At 33.7% G+C, this 19824-nt stretch overlaps 1 protein-coding gene and 1 long non-coding RNA gene across 5 annotated transcripts; one reads left to right on the forward strand and one right to left on the reverse strand.

The window, feature by feature from the left end:
• Positions 1-3455: 3455 nt before the first annotated feature.
• LOC144552965 (WAT1-related protein At5g64700-like) lies at positions 3456-7037 on the forward strand. 4 transcript variants are annotated; one of them, XM_078301017.1, is made up of 7 exons: positions 3456-3731; positions 4527-4589; positions 4713-4829; positions 5134-5392; positions 5795-5855; positions 6184-6335; positions 6700-7037. In XM_078301017.1, the coding sequence occupies exons 1-7, from the start codon at positions 3556-3558 to the stop codon at positions 6817-6819; spliced, it is 948 nt and encodes a 315-aa protein (XP_078157143.1). In that variant the 5' UTR covers positions 3456-3555; the 3' UTR covers positions 6820-7037. The 4 variants fall into 4 exon arrangements, with proteins under 4 accessions (XP_078157143.1, XP_078157144.1, XP_078157141.1 ...); XM_078301015.1 differs by having other exon boundaries at positions 3457-3731; positions 5795-5953; XM_078301016.1 differs by lacking the exon at positions 3456-3731 and adding an exon at positions 3805-3862 and having other exon boundaries at positions 5795-5953.
• Positions 7038-7514: 477 nt separating this feature from the next.
• On the reverse strand, positions 7515-8104 carry LOC144552970 (uncharacterized). Its single transcript, XR_013511287.1, has 2 exons — positions 7885-8104; positions 7515-7774 (listed from the first exon to the last, which is right to left on the reverse strand). It is a non-coding gene; the product is annotated as an uncharacterized LOC144552970 (long non-coding RNA).
• Between the last annotated feature and the right edge of the window lie 11720 nt (positions 8105-19824).

The raw sequence follows: 19824 nt of genomic DNA on the forward strand, positions 1-19824 counted from the left end.
TAGAAGTTTAATTTAGGGCTATCGGCTATTAAATTTCTAGGATTTTTGGTGAAAAATAATAACAAATTAAAATAATATATATGTTATTGGACTTATGTGTAACAAAAATAAATTTAGGTATATCAGCAAATAAACTTCTAGGGTGTTCGGTGAAAAATAATAATAAAATAAGATATATCTAATTGACTTATTTCTAATAAAAATTAATTTAGGGTTATCAACGAATAAACTTCTAGGGTTCTTCGGTGAAAAATAACCATAAAATAAAATAATATATATGTAATTGAACTTTTTTGTAATATAAATTAATTTAGGGCTATCGGCAAATAAACTTATAGAATATTCGGTGAAAAATAATCGCAAAATAAAATAAATTAATATATATGTTATTGGACTTCTTTGTAATAATTTTTTTTTAGAGATATCGGTGAATAAATTTTTAGGATTTTTGGTGAAAAATAACCATAAAATAAAATAATATATATCTAATTGGATTTCTTTATAAAAAAATTAATTTAAGATTATTAGCGAATAAACTTTTAGAATTTTTGATGAAAAATAACAATAAAATAAAATAATATATTATATATATAATTGAATTCATATCCTCTGAGAATCTATCAAAATTTTGGAAAAAAACAAAAAAAAATAGAGCCGCATTCTCTAAATGTAGCCTTTATTCTGGAGCAGCTAAATGCGGTTCCTAGAAAAAAGTGCAACATTTCCTAAGCTTTGAAATTGTACAGTGCTGCCTATCTCCCAAAAAAAAAATAAAGGAAATTACGCCTTGTGCGGACTGCGATGTCGCACGGGTCCCAGCTGTCAGCTCCTTCTCTTCCGCGAGTGCCACGTAGTCCCCTCTCCGCAATGTGTTTCTCCTCCAGCTCTCAGCGCCTTCTCTTCTTTGGTTTCCGTCGGTATTTCTTCTCTTCCGATTCTCCATTTTACTTGACCCATTTGGTTCCTGCTGCTCAACTGTGTTGCGTTGAGATTCGCTCATCTCTCTCTCGCTTTTCTGCACAGCGTCTAGGTTTTCCAGTGCCGTCGACCATTCTCGCTGTATGATTCCTCTCAAGTTTATTCATTTCTACACACAATCCACTGTCCGGCAAGAAAATTGACTGTTTACCAGAAAAATTCACCGTTGTACCGCACCCAATACACTAACTGGCAAAAAAAATGACTGTTTATCAGAAAAAATCACAGCTGGCTAAATTTTTCCATCATCTGATTTACACTTCTATCTCTTTTTCTCTCTCGCTGTCTTCACATTTTGGCATTGTACATCAATTTCTGATAACTATACTCTTTCTTCTTATGTTGCACATGTAGCTTCCATTTCAACATGAATTAATTGTTAAATTGAACTTCCAATTTGATATTAATTCAATCCTTCTGAATTTCCTATTTGTGGTTTTCTTAAGCTTTTGGTCCTACCACCCTCTCCAAAAAAAGTTTTACCAGAAGTTAAGATTAAAAGAGAGCAGGCAAATTTGACCTTTTTTTGGTTTTGGTTGATTAAATTTCCCTTTTTCTGTGATTGGGCTATATTGAAAATAAAGGGTTCAATACAAGAACTACCTTCATATTTACATCGATTCTCATATTTGTCTTGCTAAGTAATGAAGTTGTAGTTCATTTCCATGCCTGGTTTGCACCAAAATACACTAGAAAATTTGAATCTCCTGCACATTTCACCAAGTTAGCCTATAAATTTTTTAATTATCCTTTTCAACAATTTTGAATTTTTCCTCCGATATAAATCTTCATTGCAACTGAGTTTTCACTTGCTCAACTGGGACGCTCCATCGCATGCCATCCACAAATTGCATCCAATTTTCAATAGGATCTTGGGCTCAATCTGGTTTAGTATCAAGGTGATTCTTTTTCTTTTCTTTATATATGGGTCCGCGCTGCATTTATCTCTGCTGGTACCTTGAATCTCAACTTTGCAAGTATTGAGTTACCGTGGGACAGTAGTCTCGGATTGCAAGAAAATATTATTAAACGGGGCAACTTTTTTAATTTCTTTTTAGGTTTGTTAGATTGTTTGGCTTGAAAGAAATGAGGTAATTTTTCAATTCGGGACAACCCAGACAATTACATGGTTTAGCTAATCCAATTCGGTATTCTTTCTTATTTTACACGTGATATTCACAGTGTGATTCTAGATTTTGTTGTGTGAAACTGAGCCCGGAGGAAGATGACACGGCTGAAGAAGACGTGGCAGATTTTGGATGAGAATTTAATATCCGAGTAGTTTTTTTTTTTGTGATAAAATATTTTTAAGGAACATGTGTACCAGTTTAAAATTGGAACATTTATTACTTTGTTAAGGGGGCTGGGAATTTTGTTTCAGGAAAGAGGGTATTTTGAAGTGGGGGAATCTGTGAGTGTTTTTTAACAGCATCTGTACTTTCACAAGCCCTGGTTCTACCTCTAGATTATTAGGCAGAGATGTTCGCCATCCCCTTAAGAGTGCGAATAATCGGTAACATATTTTGAAACTTCCAATTGTTTGTTAGTTGTATATCCATAAAATTGCTCCAGTGTCATATTTTTGTAGCAATTCCTTCGACAGTCGTTATTTATATTCTACAAAGAAAAAATAAACTTCGTGCTAATTGAAGGAATGGAGACGCATTTAAGAAAAAAAATGGAGGGAATATGAGTAAATAAAATGAACTGTAATTATATTTTCCTGTTATTTTTCTTCTGATTGTGACATCCACTCACATCCCTAATAGTTATAAAGACGGATTCAAAGTAAGAAATTGACAATTGTCCTTTCTATCTACATTCAAAATGACATGAAATAAAACAACATAACTAAAGCTTCTCAAATAAAACAATATCAATAACAACAAGCTGACATCAATACACACTAACAGTACTCAAAGAACCCGATTACACCAATTTCATTAAATAATCCAACCACATGATCTGTACAGTCAATTTTAAATGGTTCAGTTCTAAATTAACATATTTAATGCATCCACTTAGAAAATTTATTATTAAGAAATAAAATAATTGATTTCTATGCCACATAAGTCAACTCGGTTTCTGTTCCAAATAATAAATTTTCTCTGGGCTGCAGATCCACATAATAATAAAAATACAAATTGGGTCGCAGATCCACTGTGCGGCTCCGGGGCACTGGACCAGTTTGCGGACCTCTATCTGAAACCACAGATTGGCTATGCGAATCCCGTTTATTGAGTCCGCTGAGCCAGTCTGTGGCATGGGTGATTATGAAATTCCCTTAAAATTGGAGTGTTTGGTTTTTTTTTTTTTTCTATTAATAAAAATTTCGGATTAGAGGCTGGCAACTAGATTGGATTTAGATTGAAAGCTGATGCTGACTGCTAAAGTGCCAAACCAAACCTTTTGAATTTGATACAACAGCCAGGATTGAGTGGATGGCAGATGATAAATCATAAAGGACTCACCAGAGATCTTCCCCAAAGGAAAAATAAGATATAGTAGCAATTATTGAGATTGGGTCTATTTAACAAATACCCGAAATATCTGAAAACCATATCATCACTTCACACCATGGCAAGTAGCACACGAGTTTATCTGGTTGTGTTGCTTATCATGACATCATATGCTGGAGCTCAAATCTTAAGCAAAGCTGCTTTCAATCGTGGCGTTGACACTTTTGTTTTTACCTTTTATAGAACTGCCTTTGGTAGTCTTTTCCTGATACCTATTGCTCTCCTACTTGAAAGGTATTTTTTTTTTCTCTTAAATTGATTTCTTGATGATATTATATCTATGAATATTCTTCTCTTCACTCTTTTGTTTATTCAATATTCATGTGTATCAAGATGCTTCTCTTAAATTGCATCTTCATGCTATTGTATGTATGAATATTATTATCTTCCTCTTTTTGTTTGTTTTATTCATAAGACTTACTGTTTTCTATTGCTGTTCTATCAAATCCAAATACTGTCAAAAAGCAATTATCTATTTATTTGTTAATCTGTGCTTTACAAATTTGTGCTTCTTTAGAGAGGCCTTTGGTCCTGAACATTCTTTGCAAATAATCTTCAGAGAAACTATTTTTTTTTCTTTTCTTTTTTTTTTCTTTTTTTTTCTTTTCTTTTTTTTCTGTTTTTCTTTTCTTTTTTTTTCTTTTCTTTTTTTTCTGTTTTTTTTTTCTTTTTTTTCTGTTTTCTGTTTTCTGTTTTCTGTTTTCTATGCATCCTCGATACTAAATAGGTTATCGGCAATTTTTGCAAGCTAGTATATAAACTTGTTTGTTAGTTTGTGAGCTAGTTAGCTAGTTAGTTTATTTTGCTTGTTTCAGGGTTGTAAATAAACTTTTTTAAAAACTCTTTTAGTATCAATATATCTGTTGGAAGCAATCCGCCGCCAACCATAAAAAAATTAAAGAAGATATTAATTAAATAGGCTATCAAATTGTAAAGAAGAAACCAATTTGTGAGGAGCTTTTTGTCCACATTTTGTTCATAATTGTAGGAAAAGGAGCTAAAATAATATATATATACTTATCTTTGTAGGAAAAAGGTACCGCCATTGTCCTTAAAGGTCTCCTTCAAAATATTTATGCAAGCTCTGTACGGGTAAGTTTGTATACAGTGTTTCCAAAATTAAACAAAAATAAAATAGGGCATTCGTTTTATGTCAGTTGAGTTTTGCTTTATCTTCAACCAATTAATCATGAAAGCATTTCTTTTCTTAAACAGGATAGCAGCACCAACAAACTTATTTATGCTGGGTCTGAAGTTCTCCAATACAACCCCAACATCTGCTCTCTTCAATCTTATTCCTGTTACAACATTTGTCCTAGCACTTCTCTTTGGGTGATTTTAATCTCAACCTTATTATTTATTTATTTTTGGTCTTTTTTTTCCCATTTGGAAAAAGTCATGCGGAATTCTACTATATGTTAATAGTTTTTCTACATTTTGTTGTTGACGTAGTACTTGTTCTTAATTATATAAGATATATTAATAATAGATAACTTGTACCAATAATGACAAATTAATTGGGAGTTATCTTGATTTACTGTGGTACACAGCAGAGAGATGCTCTATAGGCATCTATTTTCTCAATTCATATCGATCTTGGGTCAAAGTCATTAGGTTTTGTTTATTTGCAATTTAGAATGGAAAAGGTCAACTTAAAGAGGTTGCATGGCATTATGAAAGTCACTGGAGTGCTGCTTTGCTTTGCTGGTGTGGTTGTACTGGCATTTTACAGTGGGCCCGAGTTGAAACCGATAAACCATCATCACATCAACCTCTACCATGCAAACCCTAGCCATGACCATGGAAATTCAAGACATTATAGCAATAGATGGGCATTGGGTGTTCTTTACATGACTTTGGCTACTACTTGTTGGTCCCTATGGCAAGTCTTTCAGGTATTGATCAGTACAAACCTTCTTTCTTTTTGTATTGTTTAAATGAATTTTGACTAAAGAAAGGCTAAAGTGTTGGAAGAAAAAGTTTTACTACTTCAATTGGGTGTTGTTTAAGATTATTGATATTCTATATATATAATGTTGAAAAATTAATAGTTTTCTGCTTCGAAAGACAAAGGACAATTGTCACAATTAATGCACTATTATCGTGTCTCGCTAAATGATTGTGCAGAAATACTCTGTTTCTCTACGTTCCTTCTTTTCTAAAGAGAAAGGTTTTGGGGCTTGCATGACTTTCTTAATTTGGGCTTACCTTTTAAAGTATTGTTGCAAATTTCCCTTTCTGGGTGTGATAACTTATTAGCAACATCAATTCATGACTTGTGCACATAACATATGCAGGGACCACTATTGAAAGATTACCCTTCTAAGTTGTTGAATGCCTCGTTGCAATCCATCTTTGGTACTTTTCAAACATTTATTATAGCTCTTATACTTCAAAGAAACTTCTCCAAATGGAAGTTAGGCTTTGACATAACCCTCTTGGCAGCAGTTTATACTGTAAGTGCACTTATTTTTATTAACTATTATATATATCCCTCAAGAAAGTCGAATCCATGTGTTAGAATAAGTAGTTTTTGTGAGTTGTGATATTCTTTTTTCTACATATGTAAGGAGAAGGATGAAATCAAGTTTCACATCTCTAATTTGGTTTTTCAGATTATATGTTCTTTTACTGATATTAATTTCTGAATTAGTATTGTACCCAACTTGTATTATTCTTTTTGTAGGGTATATTTGTAGCAGCACTTGTGCAATACCTCCAAATTTGGGTGATAGAGAAAAGGGGACCGGTGTTTTTGGTCATGAATTTGCCCATCACTCTAGTTATCACTTTTGCCATATCATGGACATTTTTGGGAGAAATTGTTCACCTAGGCAGGTATATATTTTTCCATTAGCAATTCATATTCCTCCTCTGTTATGACTTAATTAGATTTATATTCTCTCTCCATCTTGGCGGTGCAATCATAAATATGGCATGTTTACTGAAAACCCTTCATCTGGGTCAGGGGCCTTTTCTAAAATAAATATAATCCAACTATCTAACTGAGACTTAAAAAGCTCTATCTAGGCTGAATCCATGCACCCTTTTAATTTGCTGCATGTAATAGATCATGAAAAAGACTAATAGTCACTTATTGCCTAAACAAAATTGAAATTTGCTTAAGGTATTTTTTTTTTTAAAAATTAAGTACCAGTATCATTAACTAATTTGTGTGCCTGATAATTTGATTAAATTGCAGTATAATTGGGGCTGTACTTATGGTAGGGGGTCTCTACAATGTACTTTGGGGGAAAAGCAAAGAAGGACAAGGCTACAAGCAACAAAAGCAAGAGATAGAGGAACCACAGGAACCCAATAGGGAAACTACAATACCAGCAACTCAAACCCAAGTTTGACCTCACACGCACATTTATGAAACTAGTTAAGTGCTCACGCGTTGCCGTGGAGATTGAAAGTTTGTTTTAATCATTTTATTTAAATATGATTAATAAGAATTGATTGCATAATTATGTATTAGTTAATACTGGATTCTTATACAAGTTTCATTGAACTTAAAGAAGTTAATAAAAACATTAAATTTGTACTAATGGTACTGATAAAAAAAGAAATATATCAATGTACATCCCAATACTGTCTAAGGTTGGTGAGCAGATGGCTCACTAACTGTTATATTAAAAAATCCGGAATAGACAAAAAGAGTTCTCACAGAATTAGCTAGAACAGTGCAATTACGAGAGAGTTCAACTGTTTTATTTGTTGGCACTTATCTTAAGGTTCTAATGCTCAAAATGAAAAAAAACAACAAAACGATAGAACGCCAATACATGATTGAGCATAGTACAACTTCATTAGAATGGAGCCTAGAACCAGAAGCCATCTAGTACTACAATGAATTAAGAAGAAAACACACCTAAAAAGTAATGCGTACAACAGGTTAGCAAAGTCTTGAAATAGTGGATCTTAAATCTAAACGCAATAATGAACGGTCAATTTAAGTTAACAAAATCAATTTAAATTGCTAACAAAAAAGAAGTACATCATGGAATTATGAAGTTACCGTAGTGAACAAATTTAGAAACAATATAAAATTGTACTGCCCATAGGATAAATCTATGTCACCTCATCTCTTTCTGACAAGGAGGCGTTGTTATCTTTATGATTTGAACAGGAATTCCTAATAAGCAAGTTCTTGACAAGTACACAAGTATTGCTAAATTTATCAGATTAAAAATTTACATAGTTTTATACAACACATTTGATTTGAAAGAATTTTTCACGCAGTCCTCTTCTAAATCAAGCTACTTTCTTTATAGCTGAATATTGAGATTTGTAGTTCATGCAGAAAAAGAGAGCTATACATGAAACTGTATTTATGGCAAGTATCAAGTGAAACAAATACACAAGACTTTGGGACTAAACTCACATGCTTGAGATATATCAGATAGCTGACTAACATTCAAGCCAACAAGATCAGCAGATCCCTCCCTTTCAGGTTTTAGATGTGTTATCTCCTATCACAGACTCTTCAAGCGAAGTCCAGTTATGCAAAATTGAATTTGCTCGAATGGATTCAGGCAGACTGTAGTTGCTTGCTCTTTACTTTCTCAAACTTGGCACAAGCTTCTGGTGTATCTTTTTCATTTGGTGGCTTCAATTTTTCTTGGACCAGGTGTGTACTTGTTCTATCTATAAATGCATGTCTTCCTAAAGTTAAATTTGTTTCGAAATTTCCAAAGAATTTCAAACATCCATCTATTACTCATGTTAACAGTGATATACATTCAAATTCAGAAAGATAGAAACATACTTTCCAAGTACTACAACACAGCCGCCGGTCATATACTCACAGCAGTGGTCTCCAGTGCCCTCCACCACTGCATATTTCTTGAAACACACAAACCATGATATATTTTACAATCTTAATAGCTCACACTTTGAGCCCCATATTATTTTTTTTTGAAAAATAGTGGTATTTATCACCGATTTCATTGAAATCAAGAAAACCATAACATATTTGACTTAGTACCTAAAATTGGTACCATAATCAAATATGTAGGGTCTTTTACAGCTATTCAAAACATAAGCAGAAAACAATAGAAAAAAAACCAAAACATCCTACCATGTTCACAACACAAGAAGGCAACAAACCTGAAAAAAAAAAAACACAAAATCATCACAACATGCATAAAACTAAGTACTACAAATCTAATAAGTCTTCATCCTCTTCCTCGACGCCACTGTACCAGTTGAACTGATACCCTAAGTTACCAGTAGAACCAAGTTCCCTACTACAACTATTTTTATTCCATAGCTCAGTACCATTCGTAGGAGCTAGTATCCAGTGACCAGTGCCTTGATAGTTGATACTTCGCTACATAAATCAATAGAATCACGATCCCATTAGGTAAATACGAAAATAACTGCTCATCAAAATTTCCAGATTTCAACATAGGAATATTGCCTATGAGTCCAATTGAACCAAGCATGCAGTGGAGTTGAAGAAAATCATATCTTGGTCACTGTTAGTAGTGAAACCGGTAACTTAAAACACCCAAACCTACAAATCAACTTTATCTTTCAAATTTGATGCCCAAATCATGCCAAAACCTTGCTAAAACCCTTGCGATCCTATCTATGAAGTTAGATTTGAAAATGGTGCCGAGGATAATCCAAACCATCCAAAACCTTGCTAAAACCCTAAAATCAAGCTCTGACGGAAAAATGGGGTCTTGAGATAGAGCGTACCTGATAGAGAGTGAAGGAACGAGCCAGAGGTCCTCTGAGTGACCGAGCGAGAGAGCAAGAGGTGAGAAGGCGACCGAGAGCGCGAGGTGAGAGAGCGACAGACAGGCGAGAGCTTGAGAGCGAGAGAACGAAAGGAAAGATGAGATTCAATGGACCATTGGGAAGGAGAAAGAGAAAGAGGAGAAGGAGACCGCGTAGAGAATGAGAGAAGAAAAAGCACATCCTTTGCATCGGGAAGAAAGCGAGAGGAAGGTGGAACTAGGGGTGTCAATGACACCCGTTTACCCGTTTACCCTACCCGTATCGTATTCGATAAGACGGGTATGGGTAAGTTTTTTTTTTCGTTAGTTTATTGGATATGAGTATGGGTAAAGATTTTTTTTCGTTAGATAAACGGGTATGGGTACGGGTAAAGGTTATTTGTACCCGTTGGGTAATGGGTAATTATATGAAATATATTATATATAAATATATCAATATTATATCCAATTTATTTATTTTTCTTCTTTTCATATTGTTGTATGCCTGTATCAACGCTAGAGACATATATATCAACGAATTCATTTCCTTGTTTTCTTCCTTATTCATCGTTATTGTCTTTTTCTCAATTCTACAAATGGAAATATTCCATGTTTCAAAGAAAATATATCCCCACCTTATTTTCTGGCAATAATGTATTGTTTGGTCTAAATAAGTAATCCATTAATGTCAGCTCAGGTGTTAGCGTTTAAATTTTGCATTACATGTCAGCTTTCTCAATGTTATACTATGAATATATATATTTAATAATTGAATGAGATGAAATGAAATGTTAGAAGAAAAAATGTAACAAATGACAAAATTGACCATATGCTGTCCGAACCATTATATTGGTATTTTCGTTATTCGCCCACTACCGTTTCGTTACCCGTTAATCATAACGGGTATGGGTAGGGTAGGGTAAGACAAATTCTTAACGGGTATGGGTAGGGTATGGGTAAGGTCAATTCTTAGTGGGTATGGGTATGAAAATGGTTCCACCCTCCCCGTATCGTACCCATTGACACCCCTAGTGGAACGGAAGAGAGGTAAGCATATGCGTTTTCAGTGGTATAAGCAAGAAACGCGTGGGGAAGAAAGAAAAAAGAGATACAATTTTCATGTAGCTTAGCATGTGGCGGGTGTTTTTATAATTAATTCCAGACTTGTACACAAATGGATACATATAATACATATATAATATCTGATATTCAACACAATGATTTAGAATGGTTGGATCTGATAAATGAAAGGCTGAGATCGTCTCTGGACAGATACACCATTCAGTTCCTTTTATACCAAGGTGCTATTATAGGAGTCCTGATATGTTTTCAAGAAATTGGACTACGCGCAATACATTTGCAGATGTGGGGTGGTTTTAATCAATGACTGTATATTCTGTTGCCGTAGACACGTATATAGGCTAGCTTTCAATTTATGGCCATACGTAAGCCTGTTATCCGAAACTGATATCTTTTTGTATATAAATAAGGAACCGTTAATTGTCCACAGATTTTGTTCACCATTTGTCCACAGCTTTGACTTGCGCGAATACTGTAAAATTACTTCTACATGCTGTATAATTATACAATATATCACATAAAATATATCAATTAATCACAAAATATCCAGCAACTATTTGAAGTGTTATCATGATAGTTAGAAAAAGATTGCAACTTGCACAACAGGAGAAAAGAAATGTACTTTCAAACTGTACTTTCGGAAAATGCAGTTATAGGAAATTATTGGCAGTTAGAGTTAGTTATTAGCGGTTATTAGCGGTTATTGGCAGTTAGAGTTAGTTATTAGCGGTTATTAGCGGTTATTGGCAGTTAGAGTTAGTTATTAGCGTCTGCACTGGGTTGAATCTTGTATACTGTAAAATTGAATCTTATATACTGTAAAATTGAATCTTGTATACAATAAAATTTTCAATTGAATCTTGTGTTAGTGTAATAATCTAGAAGTCAATAATACGATAAATTATCATAAAGCTTTGTTCATAAATTGAATGTTTAATTATATATCATTTTGTTGCCTTGAATATTATTGGATTATGGATCATTTCGAGTTCATGACTGGAATTGTGAAACTCCATAATTAAGATGATATATATTCTTAAGAAGTCACTAACCGAGGTAATTAGCAGGAACACTAATTAACCGTTACTAGGTTAGTATGTGGATTAAAAGATGGTTAAGTTTTACAAACCATAGACACGAGATGTCATTTTAATCACATAGATACATGTTCTAGGAACATGGTATTTGACAGACCTCGAATGAAACATTGAATAGAATTGTGTTCGTGTCATTAATGTTTTCATTCAGTGTAAAGTTCTACAGTATGAAGTATTCATCGTTCTAGCTAAGAGATGTGTATGTGTGAGTGTTATCTAACGCTGTCCGTAAAAAACAGTCATAACGGTAGCACTTCCATATGTATAGCTTAGCTAAGGAAGTGATGGTTTACCAAAAGTACTATTGTCCCTCATATTTTTGTACGAGCTATAGCATCACTGGGCCCCTTAGTAGAGTTAGATTATCTGCATGCGGTATAATTACAAGAGTAATTATATTTGATAATCTGCTCAAGATCAAGAAAAGATTCAGTTAGCAAGGATGACACACATCTACCTTGAAACTGATATGATAGCTATGAGACAGAAGAACTGACACAAGTAAATTATTTACTGGATCGTGATATTGTACAGTACAGCATCATCTGTGTAATTGGATGGTCATGATGTATTCTGCCAGATGCCGCTCATGATTATAGAAGTTAAAACAGTTTTAATTCTATTTACCAACATAACACAGATCCTATTGGGTCACACCATATAGGAGTTAATTGGAGAATCTTATTGTGATTGATTATAAATTGGTTATGATCAATAGTAAGATGGTTATAATTAATTATACGTGATATAATTAAATTATAAATGTCATATAAAAATGACAAGCAGAAACAACGGTTAATTTATAAACCTACACGTTACGTTGTATAAAAGTTACCGAAACAACAACCGCAAGAAATATAATTGTTCAGAATAATTATACGGATATTGATTGTATTCGGGCCAAGGGCATTCGGGTCTTTTCATATTCGTCCTTATCCGCATGACATGTCATCGATCCTATCCAGATGACACGTCATCAATCCTATCCACATAACACCTCACCCCCTAGGTGGCATGCCTTGTCATAGGGGTATTTTGGTCTTTTCACACCATTTTAGAGGCTATAAATAAAGGGGTGCATGGAGAGAATAAAATACTAATTCACTCGTATCGTTTCGTGTCGAAACGAATCGGTATTTTCTCTCTTTCTCGGTTTCTCTCCCAAATAGTGTTTCGGTTGAGAAAAGAAAGTTATACGTAGTTGACGTATAATCTTGCGGGTTGTTGTGAAGTATATTTACATGATTGATGAATAGTGTTTTCCCGAATTTCGCGGTATTTCAGTTTTGCTCATTGATGAAACTGAGTAATCAAAAATTCGTGTTTACGGATTTTCGTCTTTTTCTCCGTGAATAGTGTTTTTGCAAAATTCCGCGGTTTATAGTATTTCTGGCAAAAGAAATAAACCGCTCTCCGGTTAGTCCTGGTGGATAACCGATAGAGGCATCAGACGTCTGATGCTCCGAGACGAGTCATTCCCGATGTAGCTCTTCTCGCTCGGTCTGCATTCCAACTGTGATTTGGAAACAAGGTATAAATTGTTATATTAATCTATTTAATTGGTAAATAGATTAAAGCTTTAGAAAATCAATTATGGAGTATATCTGTAAATAGGATTAAACGGATCTTCTTGATTCATTTAATCCGTAGTTTAAGTTAGATGTAAAAATTTTTGTTTTACTCTTTCCGCAGCTTAAGCAAATAAATGGGTTTGAACCGTCAAAATCCAACAGACTTAATCAATGTGTTTGAACCGTCAAAACCCAACATCTTGTATACTATAAAATTGAATCTTGTATACTATAAAATTGAATCTTGTATACTGTAAAATTGAATCTTGTATATAGTAAAATTTTCAATTGAATCTTGTATACTGTAAAATTTCTAAATCTAAACCATAAAATAATACCATATATACTGTAAGATAAAATGTAAAAAATGCTACATTTCAACTTAAAGCTCTAACTGTAAGATAAAATATCGCCTCTCTATCATCTCTTTCCTCCAGATTTTCACTAGATGAATACTGTAAAATTACAAGATAAATACTGTAAAATTAACAATATCAATACTCCATATCGCCTCTCTATCATCTCTTTCCTCCAGATTTCCACAAGATAAATACTATAAAATTACAAGATGAATACTGTAAAATTAACAGAGGGAATACTGTAAAATTAACAGATCAATACTCCATATCGCCTCTCTATCATCTCTTTCCTCCAGATTTTCACAAGATGAATACTGTAAAATTACAAGATGAATACTGTAAAATTAACAGGGGAATACTGTAAAATTAACAGATCAATACTCCATATCGCCTCTCTATCATCTCTTTCCTCCAGATTTCCACAAGATGAATACTGTAAAATTACAAGATGAATACTGTAAAATTAACAGGGGAATACTGTAAAATTAACAAATCAATACTCCATATCGCCTCTCTATCATCTCTTTCATCCAGATTAACAGATCTCCTCCATATCGAAATTAAACAGAAATAAAGAAATAATTACGAGATCCCTTACTGCATCAAATCAAACAACAAATTCAAATAAAAGTTTAAAACAATGCTAGATCCGTTATTGCATCAAATCAAATAACAAATTCAATAGAAAGAAATAACTCACTATAACACCGTCACCTCGGTCGGACGCCGCACCTCTACTGCTCCGTGCATCCCCGCCACCTCCTTTCCTTCCATCGTGCCTCCAGAGGAAGCGTCGGCGGCGGCCTTATCGGAAGGCTGGGCTTCCTGTGACATGGCGTTCTTCTCTTTCCTCCAAAAGAGTAATCCCATTTGACCTAGCTAGGTCCTAGGCTAAGAGGAGGAGAGGAGACAAGTAGAAGGATTGATAGTCGGATTAGATTTCAATCAAGGAGAAAAGAAAGAGAGAGGAATCTGATTGGATTTCAATCAAGGAGAGGAGAAGAGACAACGAGCAAGGAGAAAAGAAAGAGAGAGAAATTCAAAAAAGGAAATCTGATCATAAATTTGGGAAAATGAAATTCGGAAGGTTCCGTCGTTTGGCGATATAAACCGTTAGAAAGTGAAAACCGGATAACGCTGTGGACAGATGATGGACAAAACCCAGTGGACAAAAATCTTTTCTCTATAAATAATAAGGATATAGTCGTAGCGAGCCTATGATTTAATTGTATGGAGTAGAACTAGGATTTTTTTTAAGTTACTTTTGAATTCAACTCTAAACTTATGAGTGATGTGTTGACATACAAAAATTTTAAACTTTTGAGTTTTAGTATAAAATCAAGCTGTCAAAATTAAAAAAATTATAAATTAAATTTAATACATTCATTTTTGAATGTTTTTTGACCACTTAGATTATATACAAAATTAATTCGAAAATTTAAAATTTTAGAATCTAGACGCATTATTCGTAAAGTAAATAGATTTCAATGGTTTGATTCGTCATTTAATTAAAGCCAATCTAATAAATTTCAAAATTGAGTTTACAAAAAATATTGTAAATTCAAGAACACCCTAATTTTACTCTGATTATATATCCTCTTGTAGATGCAACGTCACGTGCCTTGGTCCAAATGAAATGACTAACATAAAGAATAAACATATATATGTCATTCCTTTTATGTTAGTCATTTATTTTTACTTACCTTCAACAAAATAAAAAGAATAAACATCTGTTATTCTTTTTATGTTAGTCGTTTATTTTTACTTACCTTCAACAAAATAAATATGATGTCATTTTGTATCTTTTAACATAATAACAACACCAGTAAACTTATTAGGACTGGGTCTGAAGTTCTCTAATTCAACCCTAATTCTGCTCTTTTCAATCTTATTCCTGTTACAACCTTCATCCTAGCACTTCTCTTTGGTTGAGTTTAATCTCAATCTTATTAATTTTTTTTTTGCTTGGAAAAAGCCAAGAGAAAATCTGTTTTTATTGTTTTCAATTTTTTTTCCAAATAAATTTTGATATATGTGTATACCAAGTAAGATTTATTCTAAAAATACTCGTCTCATCTCATCTCATCGTTGTAAATTACTTTTGTGCCTATGTATAGTGTATACATTACTAATTTCTTTACCTATATTTCTCACGCTAGAGAGGAACATAAAAATCTCATCATTTAATAATCCTTCATTTTAGTTGTATTTTGTTCGCTCAAAATTTCACTTTCATGCACTCAGGACTCAGGCCTCAGGACAAGAATTGTTGGGTTTTCTCCTTGATTGCAACCCATTGGGCTAGGCAGGTTCTTTAAGGATATAATTATATTTTGCACAAATTGAGGGGCCATATAAAAGAGCGCCAGAACCCCTGTCCAAAAATTGTCCTTTCTGGTATCTTCCCAATTGCACTACAACCGTTGGAAGATGAACGATGAAGAAAAAGAAAAAAAAAAAAAAATTGGAAGCTGTTCTTAATGGATACTTGATTTCAGCTTCTATGGGTATAACTTCAGGCTGATCATGAGATTGTTCCCGGTGCTCTTTCAGTGAAGAGTGCGAGTGGATGTGGAGAGATGTGGCATGATCTTATTGTGTGGTTACCAACATGGAAATAGTGAGTCTATATTCATACAGCGGTGAACATCAGATGGTTTCGAGTTTTTCTCTGTTACCCATAAAATGTCTGGCCCCCTTTTATTGTTTGAAATACATAAGCTTATTTAGTTTAGTGCTCATAAGATGTTCGATGAAATGTCTGAGTAATAATTCTGTTTGTTTAGCAGTACTACACAATATACCACATATTTACTAGTAGATGGTAAAGTATATGAGGGGAACTGCTGCGTAACTCAGTATCATAGAAGTTATTCAGAAGGTAGTTTATACTGGACACTTAAAGTATCATAGAAGTTATTCAGATTTGAGAGCCTATCACAAAAAGTAGTTTATTACAATTGGCAAATTGACAGCTGAAATTTTTAGATCACAATGATATTTTAACTAGTTTGCTCTGAGCTGATAGACCTGTCATCATTAATAGTACTGTATACAGTTGCAATCAAGCTAATACTGTGATGCATTGTGAGCTTCTTTCTGTGGCCAAATTTTCCATCCAAAATTACAATTATAAGTAAAAAGTACACATTTGTACCATTTACCTCTAATTAAATGCTAATTCACACATTTGTAGAGCGGATGCAAATTAATTCAACTGAGTTAATTTAAAAATCAGGGATAAATTTTTGTCATTTTTTATTTGATTTAGTTTAAAATCAGGGTGCTATTTGATATCACCCAATAATGAATATCTCTTATTTCTGAAAACAAATCAGGCCTCAAGAGAAGAATTGAAGCGCAGCCTTACATGACCACATTAGATGATTTGTTAATATGTTATAATAAGTGCTTCGCTGAAACTTTATTCGGATGATATGACTACGATTCATAGGGGTATCAACCTTCTGACGCAATCTGCTCTGGTAAAGGTGGTGACATTATTTAATAGTTATCTGGCAGAGGTTGCGCCTGATGCGAATCTTAGTCTGGGTAAGTTTATTGCTGTTGCAGATATCTTGCCAGAATGCAGATGTGGTTGATGACGGGTTATATCATGCAGTTGACATTTATCTCAAAGTATGCAGTGCTTTTTAGGTACTTCAACAGGACAGATCGATACCTTCTAATTATTCACTAATGATTATTTTATTTTTCATCATTGTACTCCTTTTTGCTTAAATGACTCATATTGAGTCTGCAGAAAGGTCAATAGCATTTTTTGACTTGAATGTTTGATTCTTTTGCCTTGTTTTTTATAATACAATGGAACCCTGCATGATTGAGCTAACTTTCTGTTGCTTTTTTTGCAAGTTAAGAACTTAAAATAAGTCAATGAGAAACTGGTTATGCAAGCTAATTGATTTTACACTGCTTTATAAATACGTCAAGGGTTATGTGATGCAGTGAGAATGTGGCTATGCAAGCTAATTGATTTTCAAAAGCTGTCAGAAGAAGCAACTGCTCATGCAGTGTAAAAAGACCGACTTCCAGTACATGCAATGGTGCAAGTTGTGTACATAAGAGCAAATAATGACATAGTTTTTACCTTCTAGAATTTAGTTTGGGCACTTTTCTGTTTTTGCTAATCAAGTGCTACCAGTGAGATCTATTACTGGTACCTATTGGTTTTGTACTGGTACTGGTACTGTATGCAACAAAGTATGCATGCATTGAATACGTAGTATTTCCTTGTTTCAGTTATCGGGAGGCATTATTAACGCACTGAAGCAGGAAGGCGACTATTTTAACATTGAGATTACGGTTGCTCCTGATCTTTTTCTTATTTTACTGCCATTTTAGTGCTTAATGACACAACTGAGGATAAATCAAGTCTAGTTTGGTAAAATTAATACAAATATTTGAAGGTATAAGGGAAATACTGTCCTTTTAATTGTTTGTTATGGTTAATCAATGCTTTTAATTCATTATATTAAAAAATGGGGATATTAAATAATAAGTTAGTTTAGATGAGGAAATAACTAATTTTAAAGAATATATATCATGAAGTTATTATGGGCATATATATATTTTTCTTTATTTAAAGGATCTTACTTTTGAAACAACATTATTTATTATTAGGTTTTTTTTGGCTAAAAAAATGTTTTTGTTTTCCCCTTTTATTTGAGTAAATTGTAAATACCCTCGGGGGCCAGCAGCCCAGCAGACATTTAATAAGTTCTGTGCTTTCTTTGGATAACGCATAATGTAAAGCATGTCCTTTTCTCGTCTTTTTAGTAAATTAAGTTAGTGACTATACTTTTAGTGCTGAATCTTTTTCATAGATCATTATCTCTAGCTATTTTCTTTGGGAAAAAAACAGGAAAGACCAAACTGCATTCAAGTCTTATATGACGATACTCAATTACCGAGTTGTCACATTTATTATAATAGGTAGAGGAACTTTAACGTGTATTTGTTGAATAATAGAGTAAATTAGAAGGGGTAAATTGTAAAATAAAGAGGAGGGTAAAATTGTAATTTAGAATAGTTAGAAATGAATCGTTGGAATGTCAACAGTAAAAAATAGAAAGGAAGGTATATATACCTTGTATATGCTTTAGACAATATACAAGAAAAAATCAGAAAAATACAAGTTCTCTCATCTCTCTGTTTCTATAGAAATTAACATGGTATCAGAGCAGGATATCTAATTCCGTCTCAATTCCGAAAGTAACAAACTACAAGACTGCAGCTAATGAAGAACTGCAGCACCATCAAGGCTCAAAACACTGAGTCAGATCATACCAGAAAAAACCCTTTCTCAGATCATACCAGAAAAAACCCTTTCTCAGACCAATACCAGAGAAAAACACCAAAAATATCTGACCTTATCAGTTCAGTGCTTCAAAGCCACCAAACACTGTTCAGTATAGTTGAAACAGTCTTCCAAAAAAGGGGGGACAGAAACAGAAAACTGGTTTCAACTAATACCAGTAAAATCAACTGAAAAATCAAGACCCCAAAAAAAATAAAAAATAAAAAACAGATTCAGTCAAAAACAGAAAACCCCCTCAAAACTCGAAGGAGAACAAATGCTCAACAGGAACAGGAACCCTAACCCTAGGCCGGAGACGAGTGGAGCCTCCACCACCATTCGATGCGCCAACTGTAAAAAGGAGGGGCACGAGCGGATACAGTGCTGGTTCCTCCACCCATCTCTACGGCCAAAGAAGAAGAGGAGCGGAAGAGGAGATCGAAAGGGGGAGAACAGAATAGCTCGAACCAAAGAGAGGGGTGGCGGTGATAGTTTAGAAGAAAGAAGAGAGATAGCGACACACTCAGTAAAGAGGATAAATACTCAGGAGCCACTCCCTCCATTTTCTTCAGAAATGGAGGAATCCATTTGTAGCGTTCCAGAAGGGTCCAACTCAACCAATTTTTTCGGAGCTGCTACATCCGTGATCAAATCAGAAATATTCAAGCTTATTTCTTCACTCAACAGGCTTCTAAACAAGCCTAACCCAGGTTCCTTTAATTTAGAAAACTCATTAGAAGTCCAAAGTGAAGAATGTAGCCTAGGTCCAAACCAAATGAGATATGTAATACCAAATAGAAGGATAAATAAAAGCCCAGATATATCTGAAACCAAAAATGGTGAAATAAAACCAATAAAATGTACAAATTTAGGCAATTTAAATAAGGAATACTCTAAAAATAATTTAGATTGGATCTTAGACTCCGGTGCAACCGACCATATGACCGGAAATAAAGATTTATTACATAATTATAAAACAGGAAAAGGTCAAGAATTTGTCTATGTTGCAAATGGTGAAAAAATGAAAATTTGTGGTTATGGCTCAATTATTGTTTTCTCAAAAAAAATTAAAGATGTCTTGCATGTAAAAAATTGCACCGCCAATTTATTATCTATGGGTAAACTTTCAAAAGAATTAAATTGTGAAATTATTTTTTCACCTCAAAATGCATTT

The sequence above is a fragment of the Carex rostrata genome, chromosome 4 (assembly GCF_964058835.1).
Source record: "Carex rostrata chromosome 4, lpCarRost1.2, whole genome shotgun sequence".
Lineage (NCBI taxonomy): Eukaryota > Viridiplantae > Streptophyta > Magnoliopsida > Poales > Cyperaceae > Carex > Carex rostrata.

Coding starts and splice junctions, on each gene's coding strand:
- LOC144552965 (XM_078301015.1), top strand. CDS start 3,556: ATGGCAAGTAGCACACGAGTTTATCTGGTTGTGTTGCTTATCATGACA. Junction 3,732..4,526: donor ATTGCTCTCCTACTTGAAAG/GTATTTTTTTTT, acceptor TTATCTTTGTAG/GAAAAAGGTACCGCCATTGT. Junction 4,590..4,712: donor TTTATGCAAGCTCTGTACGG/GTAAGTTTGTAT, acceptor TTTCTTAAACAG/GATAGCAGCACCAACAAACT.